Here is a 22,500-nt window from a genome sequence, read left to right as displayed (position 1 = left end):
AGATTGAGAGCAATGTGTATGTTGTTATCACAGGTCAAGTATGTGTGGTTGTGTGTGTTTTTACTTATCTATGTTATGAAAAATAGGTAAAGAATACTGAGATGAAAGTTTAATCTATGACGTTGTATGTATCACTTTCTCTCTCTCTCCCTCTCCCTCTTTAACTCTTACTCTCTTTATTTTTATATTGAGTGCGTGTGTAAGAATTGCGTTCCAGGTAGAAGGGATGAAATATAAAAGTTGCTTGAAACAACAGCCAAATCTCCCTTAAATCGCACAAAGTAAACGGAATTTTAAAAATCTAATTACTGCACTGGAAAGTTCACATCGAGAAAATTCCATTGATGTAAAAAAATTTACGAAAAAGTGGAAAATGTGGATTTCTATAAACTTTCAAAAAGGCTTCACACAAACACACAATTTAAGATTTATATATTAAGATATATGCAATGGCTTTCTTTCAGTTTCCACCTACCAAATCCACTCACAAGGCTGTGGTCACTCTAGAGCTATAGTGCAAGATATTTGGCCCCAGGTGGTGTACAGTGGGACTGAACACAAGACAAGATCACATGGTCAGGAAGCCAGCTTGTTACCACACAACCACAACTGCACACTAGACACATGTTAAATCTGCACATTACATTTTACATCCTAAACCTTTGTATGAATGTGCGTGGAATGTAATGTTTGCACATAATCACCTTATTAGTAACCTCTGTGGTATTAGCTTAGTTGAACAAACCTTACCAATACTATATGTAACAACAACAGCAACAACAACAATAGTAATAATAGTGGTTGTGACGAGATTTCAATGCAAGATCTTTGAACATTAACTTTAATACATTCACGGGACAGTCAATAAGGCTATTCTCTTTCTCTCTCTCTCTCTCTCTCTCTCTGTTTGCCTGTCTGTCTCTCTGTCTCTTCTCTCTTTCCCTCATTTTCTGTCTCCCATAAAATATAAACCTACTTTTCAATTTCAGAAACTATGTCTTCTATAAAGTAATAAAATGGCTTTATATTTCAGTCGAAGCAAAACCATTAGGTTACATTCCAGAATACTGTATGCATGTGTGTATATGTAAGTGTGTGTTTGTTTGTGTATGTATGTATGTATGTACAATATACATATATATATATATATATATATATATATACATACATACATACATAATTACACACATATATATAAACATATATGTATATATATACATATACTCATGTGGATGCATGTGTGTGTGTGTGTGTGTGTTTGTATGTATGTGTGTATATATGTATATACATATATATATATATATATATATATATATATATATATACATACATACACACACACACACACACACACACACACACACACACACACACACACACATATACAAATATATGCATATATATATGTATGGTATATATGTGTGTGTGTGTGTTTGGGTGTGTGTGGATGGATGAGTTTTGGGTGGATAGTGAGAGAAGTTGGTGATTTTCCCTTCTGAATATCTCCGCCCTCCTTGCTGAACAGCTTTGTGGAGGAATGGGACAAATACTTTACGACCTTGAAAAGAAAATATCTCATGATACATTCTTTCTCTCATAACTAATTATGCATTGAACATCCCCACCACCACCACCACCACCACCACAACCACCACCACCACCACCACCACCACCACAACCATCATCATCATCATCAACTTCATCCTCATTGTCATTTTTATTGCTTTGTCCATCAGATTTACTTGCCTATTTGTCAGGTGTTAATTTCATGTTTTATTTGATTTTGTTGACTGTTTCCAGTTCTCAGCCCACCAGAGCATGGAGCCAGGACTGGGGTGGGGTGTAGGGAAGGGGAGTGGTGACAGGGAGATTAGAGAAGGTTGCGACCTGCAGTGGCTTTGTTTCCCAATTAGAGTCTGGCATAAAATGTGACTTCTGTTAATTAGTTGACAGTTGTTCACCTATATTAATTATACTGTGAGTAGTCGACAGGCTAAGGGTGTTCACTGACAAACATATATGTAAATAAGTGTATGTGTGTACGAATATATATATATATATATATATATATATATACATACACTACTAATATATATGTGTGTGTGTATTTATACATATGTATATATATATATATATATATATACATATATATATATATATATATATATATATATATATATATATATATATATATATATATGTATGTATATTAGTACTAATATATATGTGTGTGTGCGTATGTATGTGTGTGTATATATATATATACACATACACACACTGTGGAAATGTCATTGGTAGTTGTAATAACTGCTGACAAAGACATTTATGAAAACAGTTATTCTGCTAATCTTTGGATCCTCAATTCTATTATGAAGAATTTAATCTGCTGTCTTTTGCTGCATTGCAGTAGAAATTTTAGTAATTTTGGAAACAAAAACATATATTTATTTTTATTTCTTATAATCCCTAATATCTGGTTTTTCAAATTCTTTTTTGAGATTTAAAACTCCTTGCAGTCAGCTGGTCCTGTATGTGTCCCTTAGAGCTATGCTTCATAGCCTTTTTCTATGCCCCAGTAACCCATTTTTAGTTTATGACATTGCACAAACGCTTCGCTCTCCCTCCTTATCGTCATTACCCTCATCGTTTCAATGTCTATGTTTCCATATTTGCATGGATTAGAGGCAAGTACATTTGGGACAAAGTTTCTACAACCAGACACTCTTCTTTTCACCCATCCTTTTTGGCCAAAAGTGATAGTACCTGATGACACCAGCTGAATGAGCCTTTTGTTTATGAAATCATACGACATGCTAAGACATGTCAAGAAGCCCTGACATGTTTTTGTGGGGGATTGCAAGAAAATTCAATCATCAGGATGTCATTAATTACAAGCCAGCAAGTGAGTGGGAAATATAAGGTCATAACAACATACATGCACTCATACATATTTTGGGCATCTTACGCAATCCATGTACCATTTCCACTCATAAGGTCTTATTCAATTTACTCCTAGGTTCCATGCAACATGGTTGAACCCACAACTATGTAGTTGAGAAACAGATTTCTCACCCATACAGTTTGCCTACACATTTCAAAAAATAAAAAATAAAGACAAACTAAAAACACTTGATTATCTAATCACTCACAAGTTAATTTTTCTCAGTTGTCTTTATAGAGAACCCATTTCTCACCACCAGTCACTATTCGGTCCAAAAAAGTTCATTCATGAGACATGACAGCAAAGAAGAGCAGACATTCACTCTGTGTGTGTGTGCGAATAGATTCAGAAAGTTTGTGAGGAACCCACTGACCCAAATTGCTGACTTTTCTGATGGCACACAGGTGCCAATGAATGGTTAAATGACCAAATCCAAGCTTTTCTGCCAGTTCCTCAACAGTTACATTCATAATATCCATTTACTAACATGTGCATATGTATTTATTTAAATACACACAATCACTCACAAGTTAATTTTTCTCAGTTGTTAATGACTGGGTTAATTATTCATATTTTCTTAAAGTACCCAAAAGCCAGTCATGGCCTCCCTAATAACTTTAAATGAAAAAGTCAATGAACTCTAGATTAAACCATAATTATTACATTCATAATATCCATTTACTAACATGTGCATATGTATTTATTTAAATACACACAATCACTCACAAGTTAATTTTTCTCAGTTGTTAATGACTGGGTTAATTATTTATATTTTCTTAAAGTACCCAAAAGCCAGTCATGGCCTCCCTAACCCCCCCCCCCCCTGCCCCACTCCATAGTGCTCTCTTCTGAACTTACAATGCTCCAGGAAGGGGGCATTACACCCAGGTTAAGAACTTTTGTCTCCTGAGATCACAAGTACAATATAATTCCATTAATTTTGGTTCTGTTGATTCTGTTTCATGATGAGTCTCGTTAACCCAAAACATGTGCTTGTTATGAAGTAAATTACACAGTAAACAATTATTAATTGATATTTTATGAAAAATGTAATAACTTTAAATGAAAAAGTCAATGAACTCTAGATTAAACCATAATTATTACATTCATAATATCCATTTACTAACATGTGCATATGTATTTATTTAAATACACACAATGTTGATAAATATATATGACTATGTATGTATATAAATATATATGTATATGTATGTATCTAAATATATATATATATGTATGTATACATATATATATGTATATATATATATGAATATATATATATATATATATATATATATATATATATAATTGAAATTTACACAATAAAAGACAAAGACAGATGTATGAACAACAAGTAGGTGTATATACATATATATGTATATCTATCTATCTATCTATCTACATATATATATATATATATATATAGAGAGAGAGAGAGAGAGATTGGGTCATCCCATAAATAATGTGGTTTCTTTCAATTGCATGAACTAAAAGTTGGAAGAGGATGGGATAAACTACCTGCATCAACTTGCTATTAAAGCAGGTAGTAATTTTACCTTGTACTTATTCTTAGTGCAAATTGTGAAGAGTGCAATTCAATTTTTTTCAAAGCTATAATGGATGTAACAAAGGAGCATATTCAGCATATTTTGCTTTATGATTTCAATAAAGGCAACAACGCAACAGAAAGTGAGAAGAATATTAATGCAGTATATGGGGATCAGACAATAAGCATGAGCCAGTGTCAATGGGGGTTACAGAAATTCTGAACCAGAAACTGCAGCCCACAAGAGGAGAGCTTCCTGGAAAATCCCATCGTAACTGTTGAGGAACTGGCAGAAAAGCTTGGATTTGGTCATTTAACCATTCATTGGCACCTGTGTGCCATCAGAAAAGTCAGCAATTTGGGTCAGTGGGTTCCTCACAAACTTTCTGAATCTATTCGCACACACACACAGAGTGAATGTCTGCTCTTCTTTGCTGTCATGTCTCATGAATGAACTTTTTTGAACCGAATAGTGACTGGTGGTGAGAAATGGGTTCTCTATAAAGACATCAAGCGTCGAAGACAGTGCGTAAAGAAAGGAGAAACACTGGCACACACCAGGCTAAAGAAGGTTTTTACCCACATAAGGTGTTGTTATCTGTTTGGTGGGATATGAAAAGTTTAGTCCACTTTGAACTTTTAAACCCAAACCAAATGATAACAAAGGAGATCTACTGCGAGCAGCTGAAGTGGCTTAAGTCAGCACTAGAAGAAAAATGACCATCTTTGGTTTCAAGATGAAAGGTGTTCTCTTGTCAGGATAATGCTTGGCCACATACAGCGAGGATGACATTTGAAAGGCTGAAGCAGTTTGAATAGGAAACGATGCCTCACCCACCATATTTGCTGGACATTGCCCCATTTGATTACCATTTATTCTGTAGTCTTCAAAATCATTTGGACAGAAAAAATATGAATTCTGTAGATGGGGTCAGAACAGTACTGGAGGAGTATTTTTTATCATGGACAAGTGAATTTTGGAAGAGGGGCCTTGCAAGTCTACCAGATAGATGGAAGAGCAATGGAGAAAATGAAGGAGAGTATACAAATAAAAAAAAAAGAATTTTGTTTATCTTAATTTTGAAAAGTAAAAGAAGTATAAAACAAATGCATTATTTATTGGATGACCCAATATTTCTATGTATATGTATATATATGTATGTGTATGTATGTATATATACACACACACATATATATGTATATTTGTATGTATATGTATATGTATGTATGTTTGTATGCATTTATGTATGTATATAAGTAGCAGAATGAATAAGGTTAGGCTAGTCACAGACAGTAAGTAGCATGAGAACATGATTGATCTGTGCATCTCTACATGTGCCCCACAATTAAGAGTGACTAAGAAAGGGACCGTTTGTATGAGGGTGGTCTTTTGCAGACTAGCTTGACATAACAGATACCAGTGGGCTCCTTGTGACAAATAGTCATTGCAATGGTCACATTGTAAAACATGATGACAGCTGTCATACTGAGAGGCTATAGTCATGGAAGAGAGATGATCAATGGTCTTTGAGTTGGATTCTGCAAATGTTGAAACCGTTTCTGGAACTAATTTCAGGAAACCCACCAATCAGCTGGTTACCTACCGTTCAGGAGGAAACCACAAGTAAATACAAGCCTCCATAGGGTTCATATTTTGAAAGGAGACAGACTGATGTTTGTCAACACTCAGAATAATGGTTAAGGATCGTTTTCTCACACTGACCCTCTGTGTGTGTGTGTGTGTGTGTGTGTGTGTGTGTGTGTGTGTGTGTGTGTGTGACCATCATTTTTATGTCTGCTTTCATGTGTAGGTTATTGTGATAGGATCCAACTAATCAAAAATCCACACCTTGCTCCAGTGTCTCAGCTCTGGCATAGTCTCTACAGCTTGATGCCTTTCCTAATGCCAACCTGCCAACCACTTTACAGAGTATACTGCATGCCTTTTTCTCACAACACAAGACCATGGAGATGGAGGATAGGAGACAGGGTGGTCACTTTAAGGAAGGTATCAAAATGCCACTTTCTTCTAATGTATACAAAAAGCTTTGGATTTTAGAGAAGGGGTTTAGTTGATTGAATTGACCCCAGAACTTGATTGGTTCTGTAATTCATTGTCCCCAGAAAGATGAAAGACAAAATTGCCCTTGACAAGATTGGAACTTGGAACATAAGTTGTTTGAAGAAATATTGCAAGGCATTTGTCTCACTGCCTTACAAATTCTACCAAACAGTTCCTAACCTCAACACAGGGTCACGAAATGGGGAGGAGGGATCAGTTGATTAAAACAATCCTAATTTCTGATTGGTACTTTATCCCTAAAGCATTATAATTGCTCTGTGAATTCAATGATGTGGTACCTGTTTACTTTTAGAATGACATTGTAGGGTAGGTATGAGAGGCTAGATCTGGCTAGTTTCAACATAAAACAAGTTGAATGTTTTAACTGGATACAGCTGGTTTAAATACTACAGGGTTAATTTATCAACCCCCAAAAGGAGGATGAACAATGTTGGTCCTGGCAGGATTTGATGTCAGAAAGTGAAAAGTTGTCACTAAAGAGCACAAGGCAATGTGTCTGATGCTCTAACGATTCTGCCAATCCAACATTAATAGAAATAATGACATTATTATTAGCTATTTACATTGGTTCAACATTGTACTCATATTGTAAGGGAGTGGGTTACAGCAGATTGTATAAAAAAGGGGTTATTTGTCTTATCAAGCCCATGGATGGATGGATGGGTGGATGGATGGGTGGATAGAGGAATGCCAGTAGAAGAAGTAAATGTCAGCCTGGTGTGGATTTGAACTCAAACCATTGTGTGTTGGAAAAGAATGCCTACAAAGTGTTTAAAGCCTACCCTCTTGCAGGTAGATAACCATTCTGCTGTGATGTGGGATTACCTATGAGCAGATATTAATGGAAATGGATCAGAATACTAAAAGAAAGCACATAAAAAAATAAAATAGAAAATAGCATTAAAAACAAAATTTTGTAAAAGGGAAAAAAAACAGAAAGAAAAGTGAATTCATCCAAGGAATGGATAACTCCATAGAAAGAAGGAGTGAGAGATAGAGAAACCCGTAGACACACACACACACGCACAATATGTGAGGACACACACACAGATAGCGATACATACATGGTGACAGATAAATAAAGTGACATCTACATATACAAACACAAATACATAGAGGAACAGCCAGATCCACACACACGATGCAAAAACACGGAAAGACACAAAGACAATTCGACAGATGATACCCACACGTACGCAATCCAAATGCACTGCAGATTCCATTTAAATAAAATCCAAAATTAAAAATGCGAAAATTATTCAGATTTTACTACTAACCTGACACTTGAATTATGAATGGAAGGATGAAGATGACGAAGAAGAGGAAATTGATATGGCTTGTACCCTGGGCCATTTTAGCATGGAGTGTAGCCGGCTTCATCGTAAAAAAAACACAAACAAACCGCGAGAAGACACTCTAAAAAATTTTGGACTTACAGTTATTATAACACTAGTAGTAGTAGTAATAGGGGCAGTAGTGGTGGTGGTAGTAGTGATGGTGATGGTGATAGTTGTAGTGGTGGTGGTGACAGTTGCAGTAGAAATAGTAGTAGTGGTAGTGGTGGTGGCGGTTTGTTGCGGTGATGGTGGTAGTAGTAACAGTAGTAGCAGTAGTAATAATATTTCACCTGCTGCTTGTAAGGTTGCTACTGCTACTAATATAGGTGGGTTATATAATAATAATAATAATAATAATAATAATAATAATAATAATAATAATAATGGCTGCAATGCACTTCACAATCTGCTGCTGTTGCTACTACTACTTCTACTACTGCTACCTGCTTCTTCGAATTTGTATTGCAAATGTATGTGTGCTTGAATTTGTGCTGCCAGTTGTTTGTGTGTGTGTGTGTGTGTGTGTGTGTGTATGAATATATTATTCACTGTATGTGAAAACAGGCGAGTCTTTCTGTGTGTGTGTGTTTATGAGATTTTGTGTATGTGTGAATATGTGAATAAATATGTGAAAATGTGTGAATTTTTCTATGTGGCAGTGTAATTTTATGTATGTATGAGTCTGTGATGCTGTGTGTGTGTGTGTGTGTGTTATTGTTGATCAATAAGGTTTAGACATCCTGCCATTCGTTAATTCTCTGCAAAATTAAAACTGGAATGAAAATCTCAATAAGATCTGGATCAGCACAAAATATTTCCAGCAAAGGGATTTTTTTTTTTTCCAGGGATTGTAAGGAGTTTGGGGGGTGGGTTTCATACTCAAGGTGAACAGGTGAAAAAAAAAACAAATAAAAGAAGTTACTCTCCTAATTTTTTTTTTTTCCCATTTCTGTGCTGCTACTCTTCCTCCTCCTCTCCCTTCTACTGTCTGCCTTTCTCTTTCTCCTTTAGATCTAGACACTTGGTGTCACCAAGCTACCACCACCACCACCACCACCACCACCACTCTGCTGTCCCATTATAATCACCCACAATGATCAGGACAACAACTTTCTCTTTTAGCAACACCCTCTCCACGTCCTCCTTTTGCTCCTACATTACAAAAACCAGCAAGCAGCAGCAGCACCACCACCACCACCACCACCACTACCATTAGCTCCACCACCAACACCATCAGCCCCACCATTGCTGTCCTGGCTTGTAATAAATCCACCTCCACCCCCACCACCATCTCCAGCCTTAGAATCACTGACACTACTACCAAAAAGCTCCTATTGTCATCATTACCATTGTCGCTGCTGATGACAACTACGCCACCACATCCTCCGCCACCACTGTTGCTGTCCCCATTAGAGCAGCCATTGCCACTAATGCCACCCCCAACATGACAATCATCACCCCTGCCACCACCACAACCACCACCACAACCACCATCACCATAACCACCACTACCACAACTACCACCACCACTATCACCACCAGCATTATGACCTTTACTCAACCTCTTCTGCCATTACTACAGTGACCATCCTCAACTACTGCAACATCCACCACCACCACCACCACCACCACCACCAGCATCTACCACTACTACAATCCCCACCTCAATGCAGCCACCACCAACACCATCACCCTTCACTCCCACCCAATCTCCAGCAACCAGCATCAACTTTGCCTTGTGTTTCTGGTGCTTATGAGATATATACCAGTCATACACTGCGGTGATTAAATCAAGTACAAAACCTCCCACACTCACAAAAACGGAAAGGAAAAATGTGATGTCTTTGAGCCTAAGTTACAAATTCCCATCATGATATCATAATTCTTATTATAAGCAGGATTTCTTCTGGTTCCTTCCATTCTGTGTTGAAGGGCCACTGAGGTCTGCTCTGCTTTTCGTCTTTTCACAATAAAATAACGACCTGGGTCTCCCTGCAATCGACTAACCTCATCACCTTGGGCCTAGTGTAGAAAGAATTCTTCTTCTTCTTCTTCTCTCCCCGCCCCCGTGAGCTGGCAGAATTGTGAGCAGACAGGGCATGCCTTTCATCCTTTCGGGGTCAATAAAATAGGTACCAGTTGCATACTGGGGTTGATGTACTCAACTATCCCCCTCCCACAAATTTCAGGTCTTGTGACTCTGTTGGAAAGGATTATTATTAAGTTGGCCAGCTGGCAGAATTCTTAGCATGCTGGGCAAATTGCTTAAAAGCATTTTGTCTGTCTTTATGTTCTGGGTTCAAATTCGGCTGAGGTCGACATTACCTTTTATCCTTTTATGGGTTGATGAATTAAGTTGAGTGCTGGGTCGATGTAATTGGCTTTTCCTCCCCCCAAAAGGCAGGCCTTGTGCTTTTAGTAGAAAGGATTATTATTATTATTATTATTATTATTATTATTATTATTATTATTATTATTATTCAATACGTCGCACAGTATACAATATTGTGAAGTTGTTGATTGACAATATTGTGTCTTCAAGGGGTTTGTATTGTCTGTCAAGTCACAACAAGGACCTCAGACAGACAGTACTTTACGTAGTATGTGTACAGTTCCAAGTAATGCTGATTTTTGCAATACACTTACATTGTAGGGTATTTCTAAACTTTCCAGATGTTTTTTTTAGATTGGGCGGTATTGAACCCAATGCTCCGATGACACTAGGGACAACCTTTATGTTTGACTCTTGTGGCTGCCACATCTTTGTGATCTCAATTCTTGGGTCTCTATATTTATCAGTCTTTTCTCTTTCTCGCATGACAACATGCTGATCTCTTAGCACTGCCACATCAATCATTAAGTACTCTTATTTGTCCCCCCTAAAGGTTACTATATCCGGCCTTCACAGCTCTAACACCTTGTCTGTCTGGAAGTCAAAGTCCCAGAGGATTTTTGCCTTCCACTCTTTGTCCATTACCTTTTCCACTGTATGTTGGTACCAAGCACCTGTTACCTCATATCCATACTTCTGGCATTGTAGCCAGTGAAGGTTTGGAGCTACCTTGTCGTCTCTGCACTTGTACTCTTTCTGCGCAAGACTTTCACAAGCGCTAACAATGGGAGTCATGCTTTCGACCCTCTTCCCTCACATTCTGCAGAGGTTCATTGCACTTGTGTGGTATATATCCCTTTTCTATTTCCTTTGTCATTGAGTATGCTTCTTTATATGATTGCATTTCTTCTGAGTTAAGACCATAACTCTGCTTCCTTCAGTTACCTGAATGTTAAATGTAGTTTGTAACTTCCACATCGGTAGTGGGGTTGGAGGTTGCTCTGAGAGTATAGTGATGAGAGTAAGAATAGCCTGGGCAAAGTTCAGGTAGCTCCTACCTCTGCTGGCAACTAAGGGCCTCTCACTTGGGGTGAAAGGTAGGCTGTATGATGCATGTGTATGAACTACCATGCTACACAGCAGTGAAATATAGGCCATGAATGCTGATGACATGTGTAGGCTTGACAGAAATGAAGCTAGTATTATTCACTGGATGTGTTATGTCAGTGTGCAAACACGACAGAGTGTAAAAGCCCTGAGAGAAAAGTTGGGCATCAAATGTGGTGTGCAAGAGAGGCGACTGTGCTGGTATGACCATGTGTTATGTATGAATGAAGACAGCTGTGTGAGGAAGTGCCACTCCCTAACTATAGAAGGAACCTGTGGAAGTGATAGACCCAAGAAGACTTGGGATGGGGTGGTGAAACATGACCTTCAAACATTGAGCCTCACAGAGAAAATGACAGGAGACCGGGACTTTTGGGGATATACTGTGACTGAGAGGACCCGGAAACTAAAGTGAGATCGCAGCCACACATGTCCGGCCCTGTTAAGAACACCCCTGATGCATCAGGTGATATGATATGCTTGAGAAGACCTGTTGGGTCAAGTAAAACCAATATTGTGGCTGTAAGACCAATATCGTGTCCAGTTCCCCGAGACTGGCTCCTATACTGGTGGCATGTAAAAAGCACCATCTGAATATGGCCGATGCCAGTACTCCCTGACTGACTCTTGTGCCAGTGGCACATAAAAAGCACCATCTGAGCATAATCGATGCCAGGCCCGCCTGACTGGCTCCTGTGCTGGTGGCACGTAAAAAACACCCACTACACTCTTAGAGTGGTTGAGATTAGGAAGGGCATCCAGCTGTAGAAACATTGCCAGATCAGATTGGAGCCTGCTGCAGCCATCTGGTTCACCAGTCCTCAGTCAAACCATCCAACCCATGCCAGCATGGAAAGCGGACTTTAAACGATGATGGTGATGATGATTGAGACAGTGAGCTGAGAGAAACGTTAGCACACCAGGCGAAATACTTAGTGGTATTTCGTCTGACGCTACTTTCTGAGTTCAAATTCTGCTGAGGTCAACTTAGCCTTTCATCCTTTTGAGGTTGATTTAAATAAGTACCAGTTATGCACTGGGGTTGATGTAATCGGCTGGCCCCCACCCCAAAATTTCGGTCCTTATGCCTAGAGTAGAAAAGATTATTATTATTATTATTATTATTATTATTATTATTATTATCTTTCAATTCTGTTTTCATTTCTTTCCGAGTATCTTCCTGACACCTAGGGCAGAGAAATGCACTGTATACATTGGTAGGCCATTAAAATAAACACACCAGGTTGTTCATTTATAAAGTCATGTGATAGAGAAAAAGGGGAAGAAAGACAGAGAGAAAAAATAAAAAATAAAAGATAAAAAAGTAAACAAAGAAAATGAAGGGTGAAAAGTGAAGAAAATTCACAGGGACAATGTTCTTCTGAATACGTGTAACCAGTTGCCAGTTAAGACAATCTTTTGCACTTGAATTATTCTTAAATAATTTTCAGTTCCCCTTTTGATCCTTCCAAGTGCTCCTACAATCACTGGTTTTGTAACCGTCTTGAGATGCTACATCTTTCCGATTTCGATTAGCAAATCTTTATATTTTCTGAGCTTATCAAATCCTTTTGCTGAGTTATTATGGTCACAAGGCATGCTCCCCATGTCCGTGAATAAACAGACTTTATTGCTTTGGTTTATTTGCTTTGATGGTCCGGTCTGTACATACTGGAAAGTCCAAAAGAATCATTATATTTTCTCATTCATTTACAGCTTCAGGATGGTGCTTGTACCATTTGTCAGCAGTTTTGATTTTATAATGGCGATATATTATACAATCTAGATATTGGCCAACTCTGTCATTTCTTGATTTATACTCTGCAGATGATAAAACCTCACACCCAGAGATCAGGCGGTCCACTGTTTCTATTTCATCATTGCAGTATTGGCACTTTGGATCTACACCATTTTTCCTCACATTGGCTTGATAGTTCCGACCAATAAGCTCTGATCTTGAGCAACTTAGATAAAGCCTTCACTCTCTGCCTTTAGCCCTGAGCTTCATAGCCACTGATAGGCATGCTCCTGGTCTGCATCAGCTTGTTTGCTACAAGCCACATATTTGTCTCATGGTTTCCAATGAGCTTTAGCATCCAGTCATTAGATGTTTCAAGTTATTTTGCCAGTTCAATACCGGTTGTTTTGTAAGAGATTTCAGTTTTGAATCTCCTTGATCACTATGAAGGTAAAGAGGATCTGTGTCTGCCTTTGGGTGGTGCATCTTATTGCAAGTCAGCAGCTTATGGATTCTCCTGTCAATCTTCCTTATTTCGGTCACATTCCAGTTCAACATATTGAAAGTGTAGATAACGACCAAAACTGCAAAGGAATTTTATTGTTATTATTATTATCATTATTGGCAGAAAACTGGCAGAATTGTTAGTATGCCAGGCAAAATGCTTAGAGGTACTTCGTCCATCTTTTCATTCTGAGTTCAAATTCCGCTGAGGTCAACTTTGCCTTTTATCCTTTTGGGGTTGATTAAATAAGTACCAGTTATGCACTGGAGTAGATGTAATTGACTTACCCCCTTCCCACAAAAATTTCAAACCTTGTGCCTATAATAGAAAGAATTATTATTATTATTATTATTATTATTATTATTATTATTATTATTATTCAGTGAGAGAGCAGCATGGCATCACAATGACACTGGGGTACAAATATACGAAGCCCAATATACCCATCATGACTACCCGTGTGATAAGGGTACACCAGGCACATGCATCACAACCACATGTATGCAACATGGTGGTCTCATTATCAAGATAAACAATGCATGACCTTGCAGGTGGGGCCCAGTTAGAATTTTCTTGAGGTCAAGTAGCCCATCATACACAAATGGTTCATGAATAAAGGCTGTTTAAGGATGAACGAAATACCCATGCTTCCAAACATGAATTATTCAAACCCCAAATAATTCCTCTCAACACATGGCTATGATGCTCCCCCACTACTTCTGCTCGTGATCAGAGATGCACATATCATCAGCCACCAAGGGACATGCTCAACTGGTTAAGGTCAAACAACTGACAAGCAAATCTGTGGTATTAAGCAGAATATTTGCTGTTAGCCCATCTTTTATATCAAGACAAAACAGTGTACATGATAACACTTCCAATCAGTTGAGATCAGAAGCCATGGGAGCCACTGCCTGGTACTGCATCAGGGCATTTATTATTATTGTTGTTGTTGTTACTTTGATGATGATGAGTTCAATTGCCAGTGGTGTACTGTGCCCTTCAGCAAGACATTTTATTTCCACTCGGCTGGCATAATTGACTAGTATTTGTATTTCAAAGGGCCAGCTTGTCACATCCTGTATAACACTGAATCTCCATGAGAACTAGATCAAGAGTACATGCGTCTGTGGAGCACTCAGCCATTTGCATGTTAACTTCTTCCTGAGTGGGCTATTCCATTCTTCAGATCAGCTGGAACACTCGTCATCGCAACCGATGTTTCGAGTTCCATTTATAATCGTTCAGAAGGGATCTGACCACTGATAGGTAAATATTAGAGCCCTGAGCTGTAACAGGGACATGTTACCAGCATGTCCCTCAATTACTTGTGAATTGTGTTAAAGGATGGATCTAATACCACTTGATACTTTTTTGGGTTTGTTTGTTTGATATTCTGACAATTCTGATGATCCTTCAACTGCGAAACGTGTTCACTTCTAAAGTAGTGGATTGGCAGAAATGTTAGAGCATCAGGTAACATACCTTTATATTTTGAGTTCAAATCCCACTGAGGTTGGCTTTTTCTTTTACTTTTATGTGCTTGGTAAAATTAAGTACCCGTCAAATACTGGACCTGATATAATTACCTTATCCCCACAAATTTGGGGCTTTTTATTTATGTGTGTACAAATATCTGTGTGTGTGTGTGTGTGTGTATAAATAAATGATATAATATATATATATATATATATGCATATATGAGTACAGGACATCACCAACAGTGCAAATAACCTGAAATACATAAACAAACAAGTGAAAAATGAGTGAAATACGTAAACAACAAAAATGGAGAACAGGACAGGTTAACACAGAGAAAGGACCCTTCATCAGTTGTCAGCTGTCTATCTACTCCTCATTTCGAGCATTCAATGACAATATGAGTCTTCAAAGACAGTTGCACCCATAAATTCTTAAATAAGATTTAGGATTTATGGAGGGTCAAAGTTGGGAACAAAAAAATGACAATGGAGACATACAAGGAAACTGAACGAAAACAAAGATGGCGGGTTGTTAGACCAGAATGAGAGGAAAATAGTGAATGCTGGGAGAAAAGTTTTTTTTTGAAAATAGAAAAGATATGAGAGAGAGAAAAACATGTCTGCTCATACACACACACACACACACACACACACACACACACACACACACACACAGTGCAGGTGTGGCTGTGTGATAAGATGCTTGCTTTCCAACCACATGGTTCCAGGTTCAGTTTCACTGCATGATACCTTGGGGAAGTGTTTACTACTTTAGCCTTGAGCCAATCAAAGCCTTGTGAGTGGAGTTGCAGAAAGAAACTGAAAGAAGCCTGTCAAGTTTATGTGTGTATGAGTGTGTGTGTGTCTTTGTGTCTGTGTTTGTCTTCTACTACTGCTTGACAACTGGTGTTGGTGTGTTTATGTCGACATAACTTAGCAGTGCAGCAAAAAAAGACTGATAGAATAAGTATCAGATTTTAAAAAAATATAAGACTACTGGGGTCAATCCATTTGACTGAAACATTTTCAAGGTGATGCCCAGCATCGTCACGGTCAAATAACTGACAGAAGAGAAATGTATATATATGGGAGTGGCTGTGTGGTAAGTAGCTTGCTTACCAACCACATGGTTCTGGGTTCAGTCCCACTGTGTGGCACCTTGGGCAAGTGTCTTCTACTATAGCCTCGGGCCGACCAAAGCCTTGTGAGTGGATTTGGTAGACGGAAACTGAAAGAAGCCCGTCGTATATATATATATATATATATATATATATGTGTGTGTGTGTGTGTGTATGTGTGTGTATATGTTTGTGTGTCTGTGTTTGTCCCCCCGACATCGCTTGACAACCGATGCTGGTGTGTTTACGTCCCCGTAACTTAGCGGTTCGGCAAAAGAGACCGATAGAATAAGTACTAGGCTTCCAAAGAATAAGTCCTGGGCTCGATTTGCTCGACTAAAGGCGGTGCTCCAGCATGGCCGCAGTCAAATGACTGAAACAAGTAAAAGAGTAAAAGAGTATGTATATATTAGCTGTGTCAGTCATTAGACTGTGGCCATGCTGGGGCGCGCACATACACACACACACACATGCATGTGATAGACTCTCATGCACTTTCCATCTACCAAATTCGCTCACAAGACATTGTTTGGCCTGTCGCTATCAAAACACATTTGCCAAGGTACCACACTGCAGGGCTGATCTTGAAATTTATGTGTGGTTGCGAAGCACACTTCGTAACCACCCAACCATTCCTTTCTGAAACATTTTGCTCAGCAAAATGACCATCAGTTAGATTGCTTTGGTTTTCATTCTTGTTTTGATTACATCTCTCTAATTCGTTTAGATCATCTTATCAGTAAAATAATCTAAGACAAAGAAATCCTAGATTATCTCAACCATGGCATTCTAATATACCAGATTTGGGGATCAATGTCTCTTATCTATTTAATCTTTCTCCACATCGTAACTGACTCTGCTAAGACTCATTGCTTATCTTCAGGCTAGCCTTCTGTCCATAAGAGACAAATTTCTCCGGAGATAAAGTGTTGGTCTCAAATGGCTACTTTGTTTTACTGTTGGAAAAATTGAACTTAATGCTGAAAGCAAGCATTACTTTATGCTTTTCACCATCAAAGTTATGACCTCTTTTATTTTAAAAGAATTTTCCCATGCACTGCAGGCATTCAAAAGGTCTCCCTGATCAAGAAGCCGATTTCCTCAATTAACGATAAACTTGTTTTCTCAATTTTATCTCTCAATTGAGGTTACTGAATGTGTGTGTGTGTGTGTGTGTGTGTGTGTGTGTGTGCGCGTGTGTGCACGTGTGTGTCTGTATATCTATAAGTATGTATGTATATTCATATGTGTGTGTGTTTTATATATATATATATATATATATAAGAATTTAAGGAATGGAGAAAACGCATGTTATAATTGCATACTTTATTCCTACATATGTTTCAAAGGATTACAACCTGTGTGATCCATAGGGATCTTTGATATTAAAATTGTAACCTTCTCATCAGGGAAAGCATGGGAATCATCTTAAACGTAAGACATTATGACCGATTATGCAATTATAACATGCGTTTTCTCCATTCCTTAAATTCTTAAATATACTCAAATACCCAAAATTTCAAGGAGTTCCTGCCTTAAAAACAGGAACTAAACCACAGTTATTTTGTGTTCTTTGCTACATTGGTTTCTATTAACCCATTTATTCTATCAGAAGAATTTTTATTCATTAAGATCGAAGAAATACACATAATTATATATATATATATATATATGTATGTATGTATGTATTTATGTATGCATATATATATATATATATATATATATCTGTATGTATTATGTATGCATATATATATATATATATATATATATGTATATATATATATATATATATATATATATATCTGTATGTATTTATGTATGCATATATATATATATATATATATATATATATATATATACATATATATATGTATGTGTCATCATAATTTAATGTCCATCTTCTATGTTGCTAGGCGTTCGCTGGTTTGACAGGTGTTGGCAAGCCAGAGGGCGGCACCATGCACCAGTCATCTGTATAGGCATGGTCTCCACGGCTGCATGCATTTCCCAATGCCAACCACTTTACAAAGAGCACTGGCTGCTTTTGATGTGTGTGCACCATAAGTGCTTTTCACATGGTGACAGCATGTGTGTGTTATACACGTGGCACCACCACAGGTGCTTTTCACGTGGTGCTAACACAAGCTTTTTATATGGTGCCAGCACAAATGCTTTTTACATGGGTGTGTATATATATTTATAGATACACACACACACACACACACACACACACGCACACGCAGGGTGTGGTGAATAAACTGTCTAAATTATGCAAAACTGAAAATAACACTGACATCTCATTTTAATAGATATATTTATCAAAGTTACACAAAAATATCTTGAAATACTAAAGAGTAAATTTATTCAATAAAATCGCGATTGGCTTCAACCACAGCCTCCAGACGACTTCAGAATCTCCTGCAACTCTTCTGGATGGTCTCCTAGTTTAAGTTGGTGAATGCTGCCATAATCCTTGCCTTCAGTTCATCTTTGGTGCTATGAGGAGTTTTGTTGGTCTCTCTCTCAACTGTGCCCTACACATAACAGTTAAGGGGGTTGCAGTCTGGGGAATTAGGTGGCCAGATGTTAGAAGTGATGTGGTCACAGAAATTGTCTGACAGCCATGACTGGGTTCTCCTGCTTGTGTAGCATGGTGCAGAGGCCTGTTGCCAGACATAGGGTGTTCCAGCAGCCACCCTCTTGACTCAGGGCAGCACTACCTCCTCCAGACACTTGATGTAAGCCTCTGTGTTGAATCTGAGGCTGTGTTGGAAGATGGTGGTATTATGTCACCATCACTAGTGATCACTCCAATCACCATGATGTTGACTGGATGTTTGATTTTTATCACTTTTGGCACATGTTTTGAGGACACAGCAAGCCAATGATTGCTCTGTGTGTTCACCATCTGATCCTAGCAGAAATTTTTCTCATTTGAGAAACACCAAAGTTGGAGGGGTTGCTTGAGTTTGTTCAAAAGCTTCATAGTGTGGTCTTTTGTCTTGTCCTTGAAGGCTTGAGATAAAAACTAGCCCTTTCTCATCTTCTATGAGGAATACTGAATGTCTTCATGCACTACCTGTTTGATATGAAACTCAGACATTCCCACGTCCCTGGTGATGGACCTGATTGATTTGGAGGGATTAATGTCGATCATGGACTTAACAACAAATTTAGGAGTTCATTTCTTATCAGAACAATCAGAGTAAGTATTTTGAGCTGCTGTACCTTCGTAATCACCACTAGGTTTATCCAACTTTTTCCGAATGCTCTGCATTGTCCTCAGATTGACACCCAAACACCCTCAAATGTTCATATCATAGCTTCCAGTGCAAATGCCAAGCAGTACAGCATACCATTTCCAAATTTCTGGTAGAGTGAATTGCGTCATGGTGCTGTTTTTCTCACAAACAGTGCCCAACTGACCCTATTATATTGTGTACTTGACAAAATCAAAACCAAGCAATGCACAAGCATGAAATTAAATATATAAAATGGCAACAATTTACCCATTGAACCTTGTATATAATTGACTAACTATGCAGTTTATGCTGCAGCTTTTAAAATTGTGAATACAGTTCCTATAATCTATGGGTTTTATTTTTGCTGCTCCCCAGACTAGGAACCAGAGCCAGAAGCCAATGATACACTTGTAAATACAAACATCACCACCACCACCACCTCCACAGCAATCTAACCAGCATTAACTACTAACACCGCTACTAAAAAAAAACTACTGCCACTATGACTCCCCACTTCTAAGCAACCACTACCACTAATACTACTATCACCACTATCACTGCCACCACAATTTCTACAACCACCACTCCCACTACCTCGGTGAAGTGCACCATTCTTGCCTGTTACTCTTATTATACTCACAGCACCATTGCAGCACATTACTGCACTCACGGTTTGTCAGCATATCCCTGGGTCCTCCTGGGTGATCTGTCAAATAGAGTCCCTGTCATTCCCCATCTCTGCAACATACATTCTTATGTGCCATGGCCATGTGGCTTGCAGCTGACCAACCTGAGCCATCAACCCAACTGGACCCTCAGTAAAGAGACCACAATAAGCAGAGTCTAACTCAAAAAAATCAAGCAACATGGCCAAACAGTCCGTTACTTGTAGGATTCAAGAGTGACAGCTCCTGGATCCGACAGGTAACAGGACACATCCCAGTTTCTGAGTAGAGTCATTGATACGAAATCCATCCAATGATAATCCATGATCCTGTGAAGTGTCCTGGTACCACAGGAGTTCAGGTGGTTCCTAAGGGCTCTGGACAGTGTCCAAATCACACAACTAGAGATCAAGACAGGGAGATCCAGAGACCTAAAGACCTGAACTTTTGTCCTCTTGCTCAGATATTGGTGGCACCAAAGACTCTTGTCCAGTGAGTCCATAACTACACCAGCTCATCTGAGTCTTTTTCAGACTTCAGACTCACAGCTGATGCCATTATGAACTGGACTGCAATTTGAACTGTTGTACTCACAGCTCTTGGTGTGACAGTTATTCATCTCTTTACTTCATGGGCAGACTGCAGCCTACAGGACCTTCTGACTTTCAATGCCAATGAAGAATTACTTTGAATGGTTTCAGTGCAGCCTTATGGTAAGCCATGTCTCATGCAACCTGCTTCTCAAAAAAGGGTGCCTGTATTTGCCATATCTTTTCTTTCTATCTGTTCGCACTCTTGTGAATATCTATGTGTGTGTCTATATATTTCTACGTGTTCTCATAGCGACATCTTATTTATTCACATACCAATTATGGTTGTTTGTTTATTGAAAGCGTTGTAAATATTCCATTATCTTTAACATCCACCAATAAATTTTATTGTCATTTTCTAAAGTATTGACTTAGCAGCATTTGTACATCAAAGTATGTATTTGTTATGAAGATTGTTTGCTTTGTAGCAGTCTGGGTTCAATCTCACAATGTCTTTTCTGTGGATTGCATTGTATATTGTTATTGCAACAACAATCATGCCGACTGCAAAAAAGAATGCCCTGGGATAAACAATGTCTCTTTGTTGAAGACACATATACATGAACAGAAGGAGGATTGGTGGGATATTCCCATCAACCAAACACAAAACCTCAATCAAGCCCAGACATAATCTGTGGTCAGGAAAGAAAAAACTCCTGTAGAGTTTTAGAGGTTGGCTGATCTGTGAATAAAAATCTCTTTTTCAAAATCAGCAAAAAATAAGAATATTTATGGATAAATGTTTTGAAAACTGCAGTTCCTCTTTCTTGGTGATAAATTCAATTTTACACCAATAATCTTTGGTGCACTCAGTTATGTTAAACATCTAAGTGACAATCTGGAAAAAAAAAAAAAGAGATTTTTCAGGCGAAGAAAGAGATCTGCTAACACAAACCTTGCAGATATGATCTGTAGTAGAACAGCAAAAATATGCAAGACTTTTCTAAAGTTGAATAAATGACATTTATCATTGTCATTATCCAAATTCCAGTGATAAAGCTTTCTTTCTCTGTTAGGAACCAGCCAGCTCCTGCCTTATAGTCAGAATTCTAATAAATAGAAAATAAGGTAAAGCATACCTACATAGATATACTTACAAGCATATATATATATATGCAACGACAACCTTTAGCAGCTTTTCGAATTCCCTATGTCTCATGGACATGAACTTACAAAATCCAAAAACAACAGAGCACCCGTGAATTTTGGAAACATTTTTTCATGTTCAGAATTGCTGAAGCATGGAATAAACTTTCCAGGTCAGTAGTTAGCTGTTGGAACACTACTTCCTTTGAAACTTCCATGGTTTCTGAAATTTGCCAATAGAATAACTCATTCACTGTTCTCTTTCTGTGCCCTATTCTCTGTGCTCTTCATGCACTCTTGGTTACTTTTTCTGATGAGTTGTAGTACACCTGGCCACTGAATACAATAAGTTCATTAATATATAAAGGCAGTGAGCTGGCTGAATCATTTAAAACACCGGGCAAAAATGGTATTTTGTCTGCCTTTACGTTCTGATTTCAAATTCTGCCAAGGTGAGCTTTGCGTTTCCACCTTTCAGGGTCAACAATGCTTTTCATTCTTTCAAGGTTGATAAATTAAGCACTAATTGCGTACTTGGGCTGATCTAATTGACTGGCCCCCTCTCCAAAAATTTCGGGCCTTGTGCCTAGAGTAGAAAAGAATAAAATAAGTACCAGTTGAGTATTGGAGTCAGTGTAATTGACTTAGACACTCCTCTGAAATTGCTGGTCTTGTGCCAAAATTTGAAATCATTATCTGTCTATCTGTCTGTTTGTCCGTCCGTCTGTC

The 22,500-nt window shown here is 38.2% G+C and overlaps 2 protein-coding genes across 4 annotated transcripts in view; one reads left to right on the top strand and one right to left on the bottom strand.

Moving 5' to 3' along the window:
* Positions 1–8,117, bottom strand: part of LOC106878212 (carbonic anhydrase 7) — a 59,388-nt gene extending 51,271 nt beyond the window's left edge. The window contains exon 1 of the mRNA XM_014927358.3: positions 7,848–8,117. Within this exon, the coding sequence (XP_014782844.1) occupies positions 7,848–7,950 (103 nt within the window). The 5' untranslated portion in view covers positions 7,951–8,117. The remainder of the gene's footprint in view (positions 1–7,847) is intronic.
* LOC106872929 (phosphatidylinositide 4-phosphatase SAC2) overlaps positions 1–22,500 on the top strand; it is a 1,166,845-nt gene that overhangs the window by 539,390 nt on the left and 604,955 nt on the right. The window lies entirely within an intron of this gene.

The sequence above is a fragment of the Octopus bimaculoides genome, chromosome 22 (genome assembly GCF_046866305.1).
Source record: "Octopus bimaculoides isolate indiv1 chromosome 22, ASM4686630v1, whole genome shotgun sequence".
Taxonomy (NCBI): domain Eukaryota; kingdom Metazoa; phylum Mollusca; class Cephalopoda; order Octopoda; family Octopodidae; genus Octopus; species Octopus bimaculoides.
Note: the sequence above shows the minus strand (reverse complement) of the source record. Positions and strands in the feature narration are given on the sequence as shown.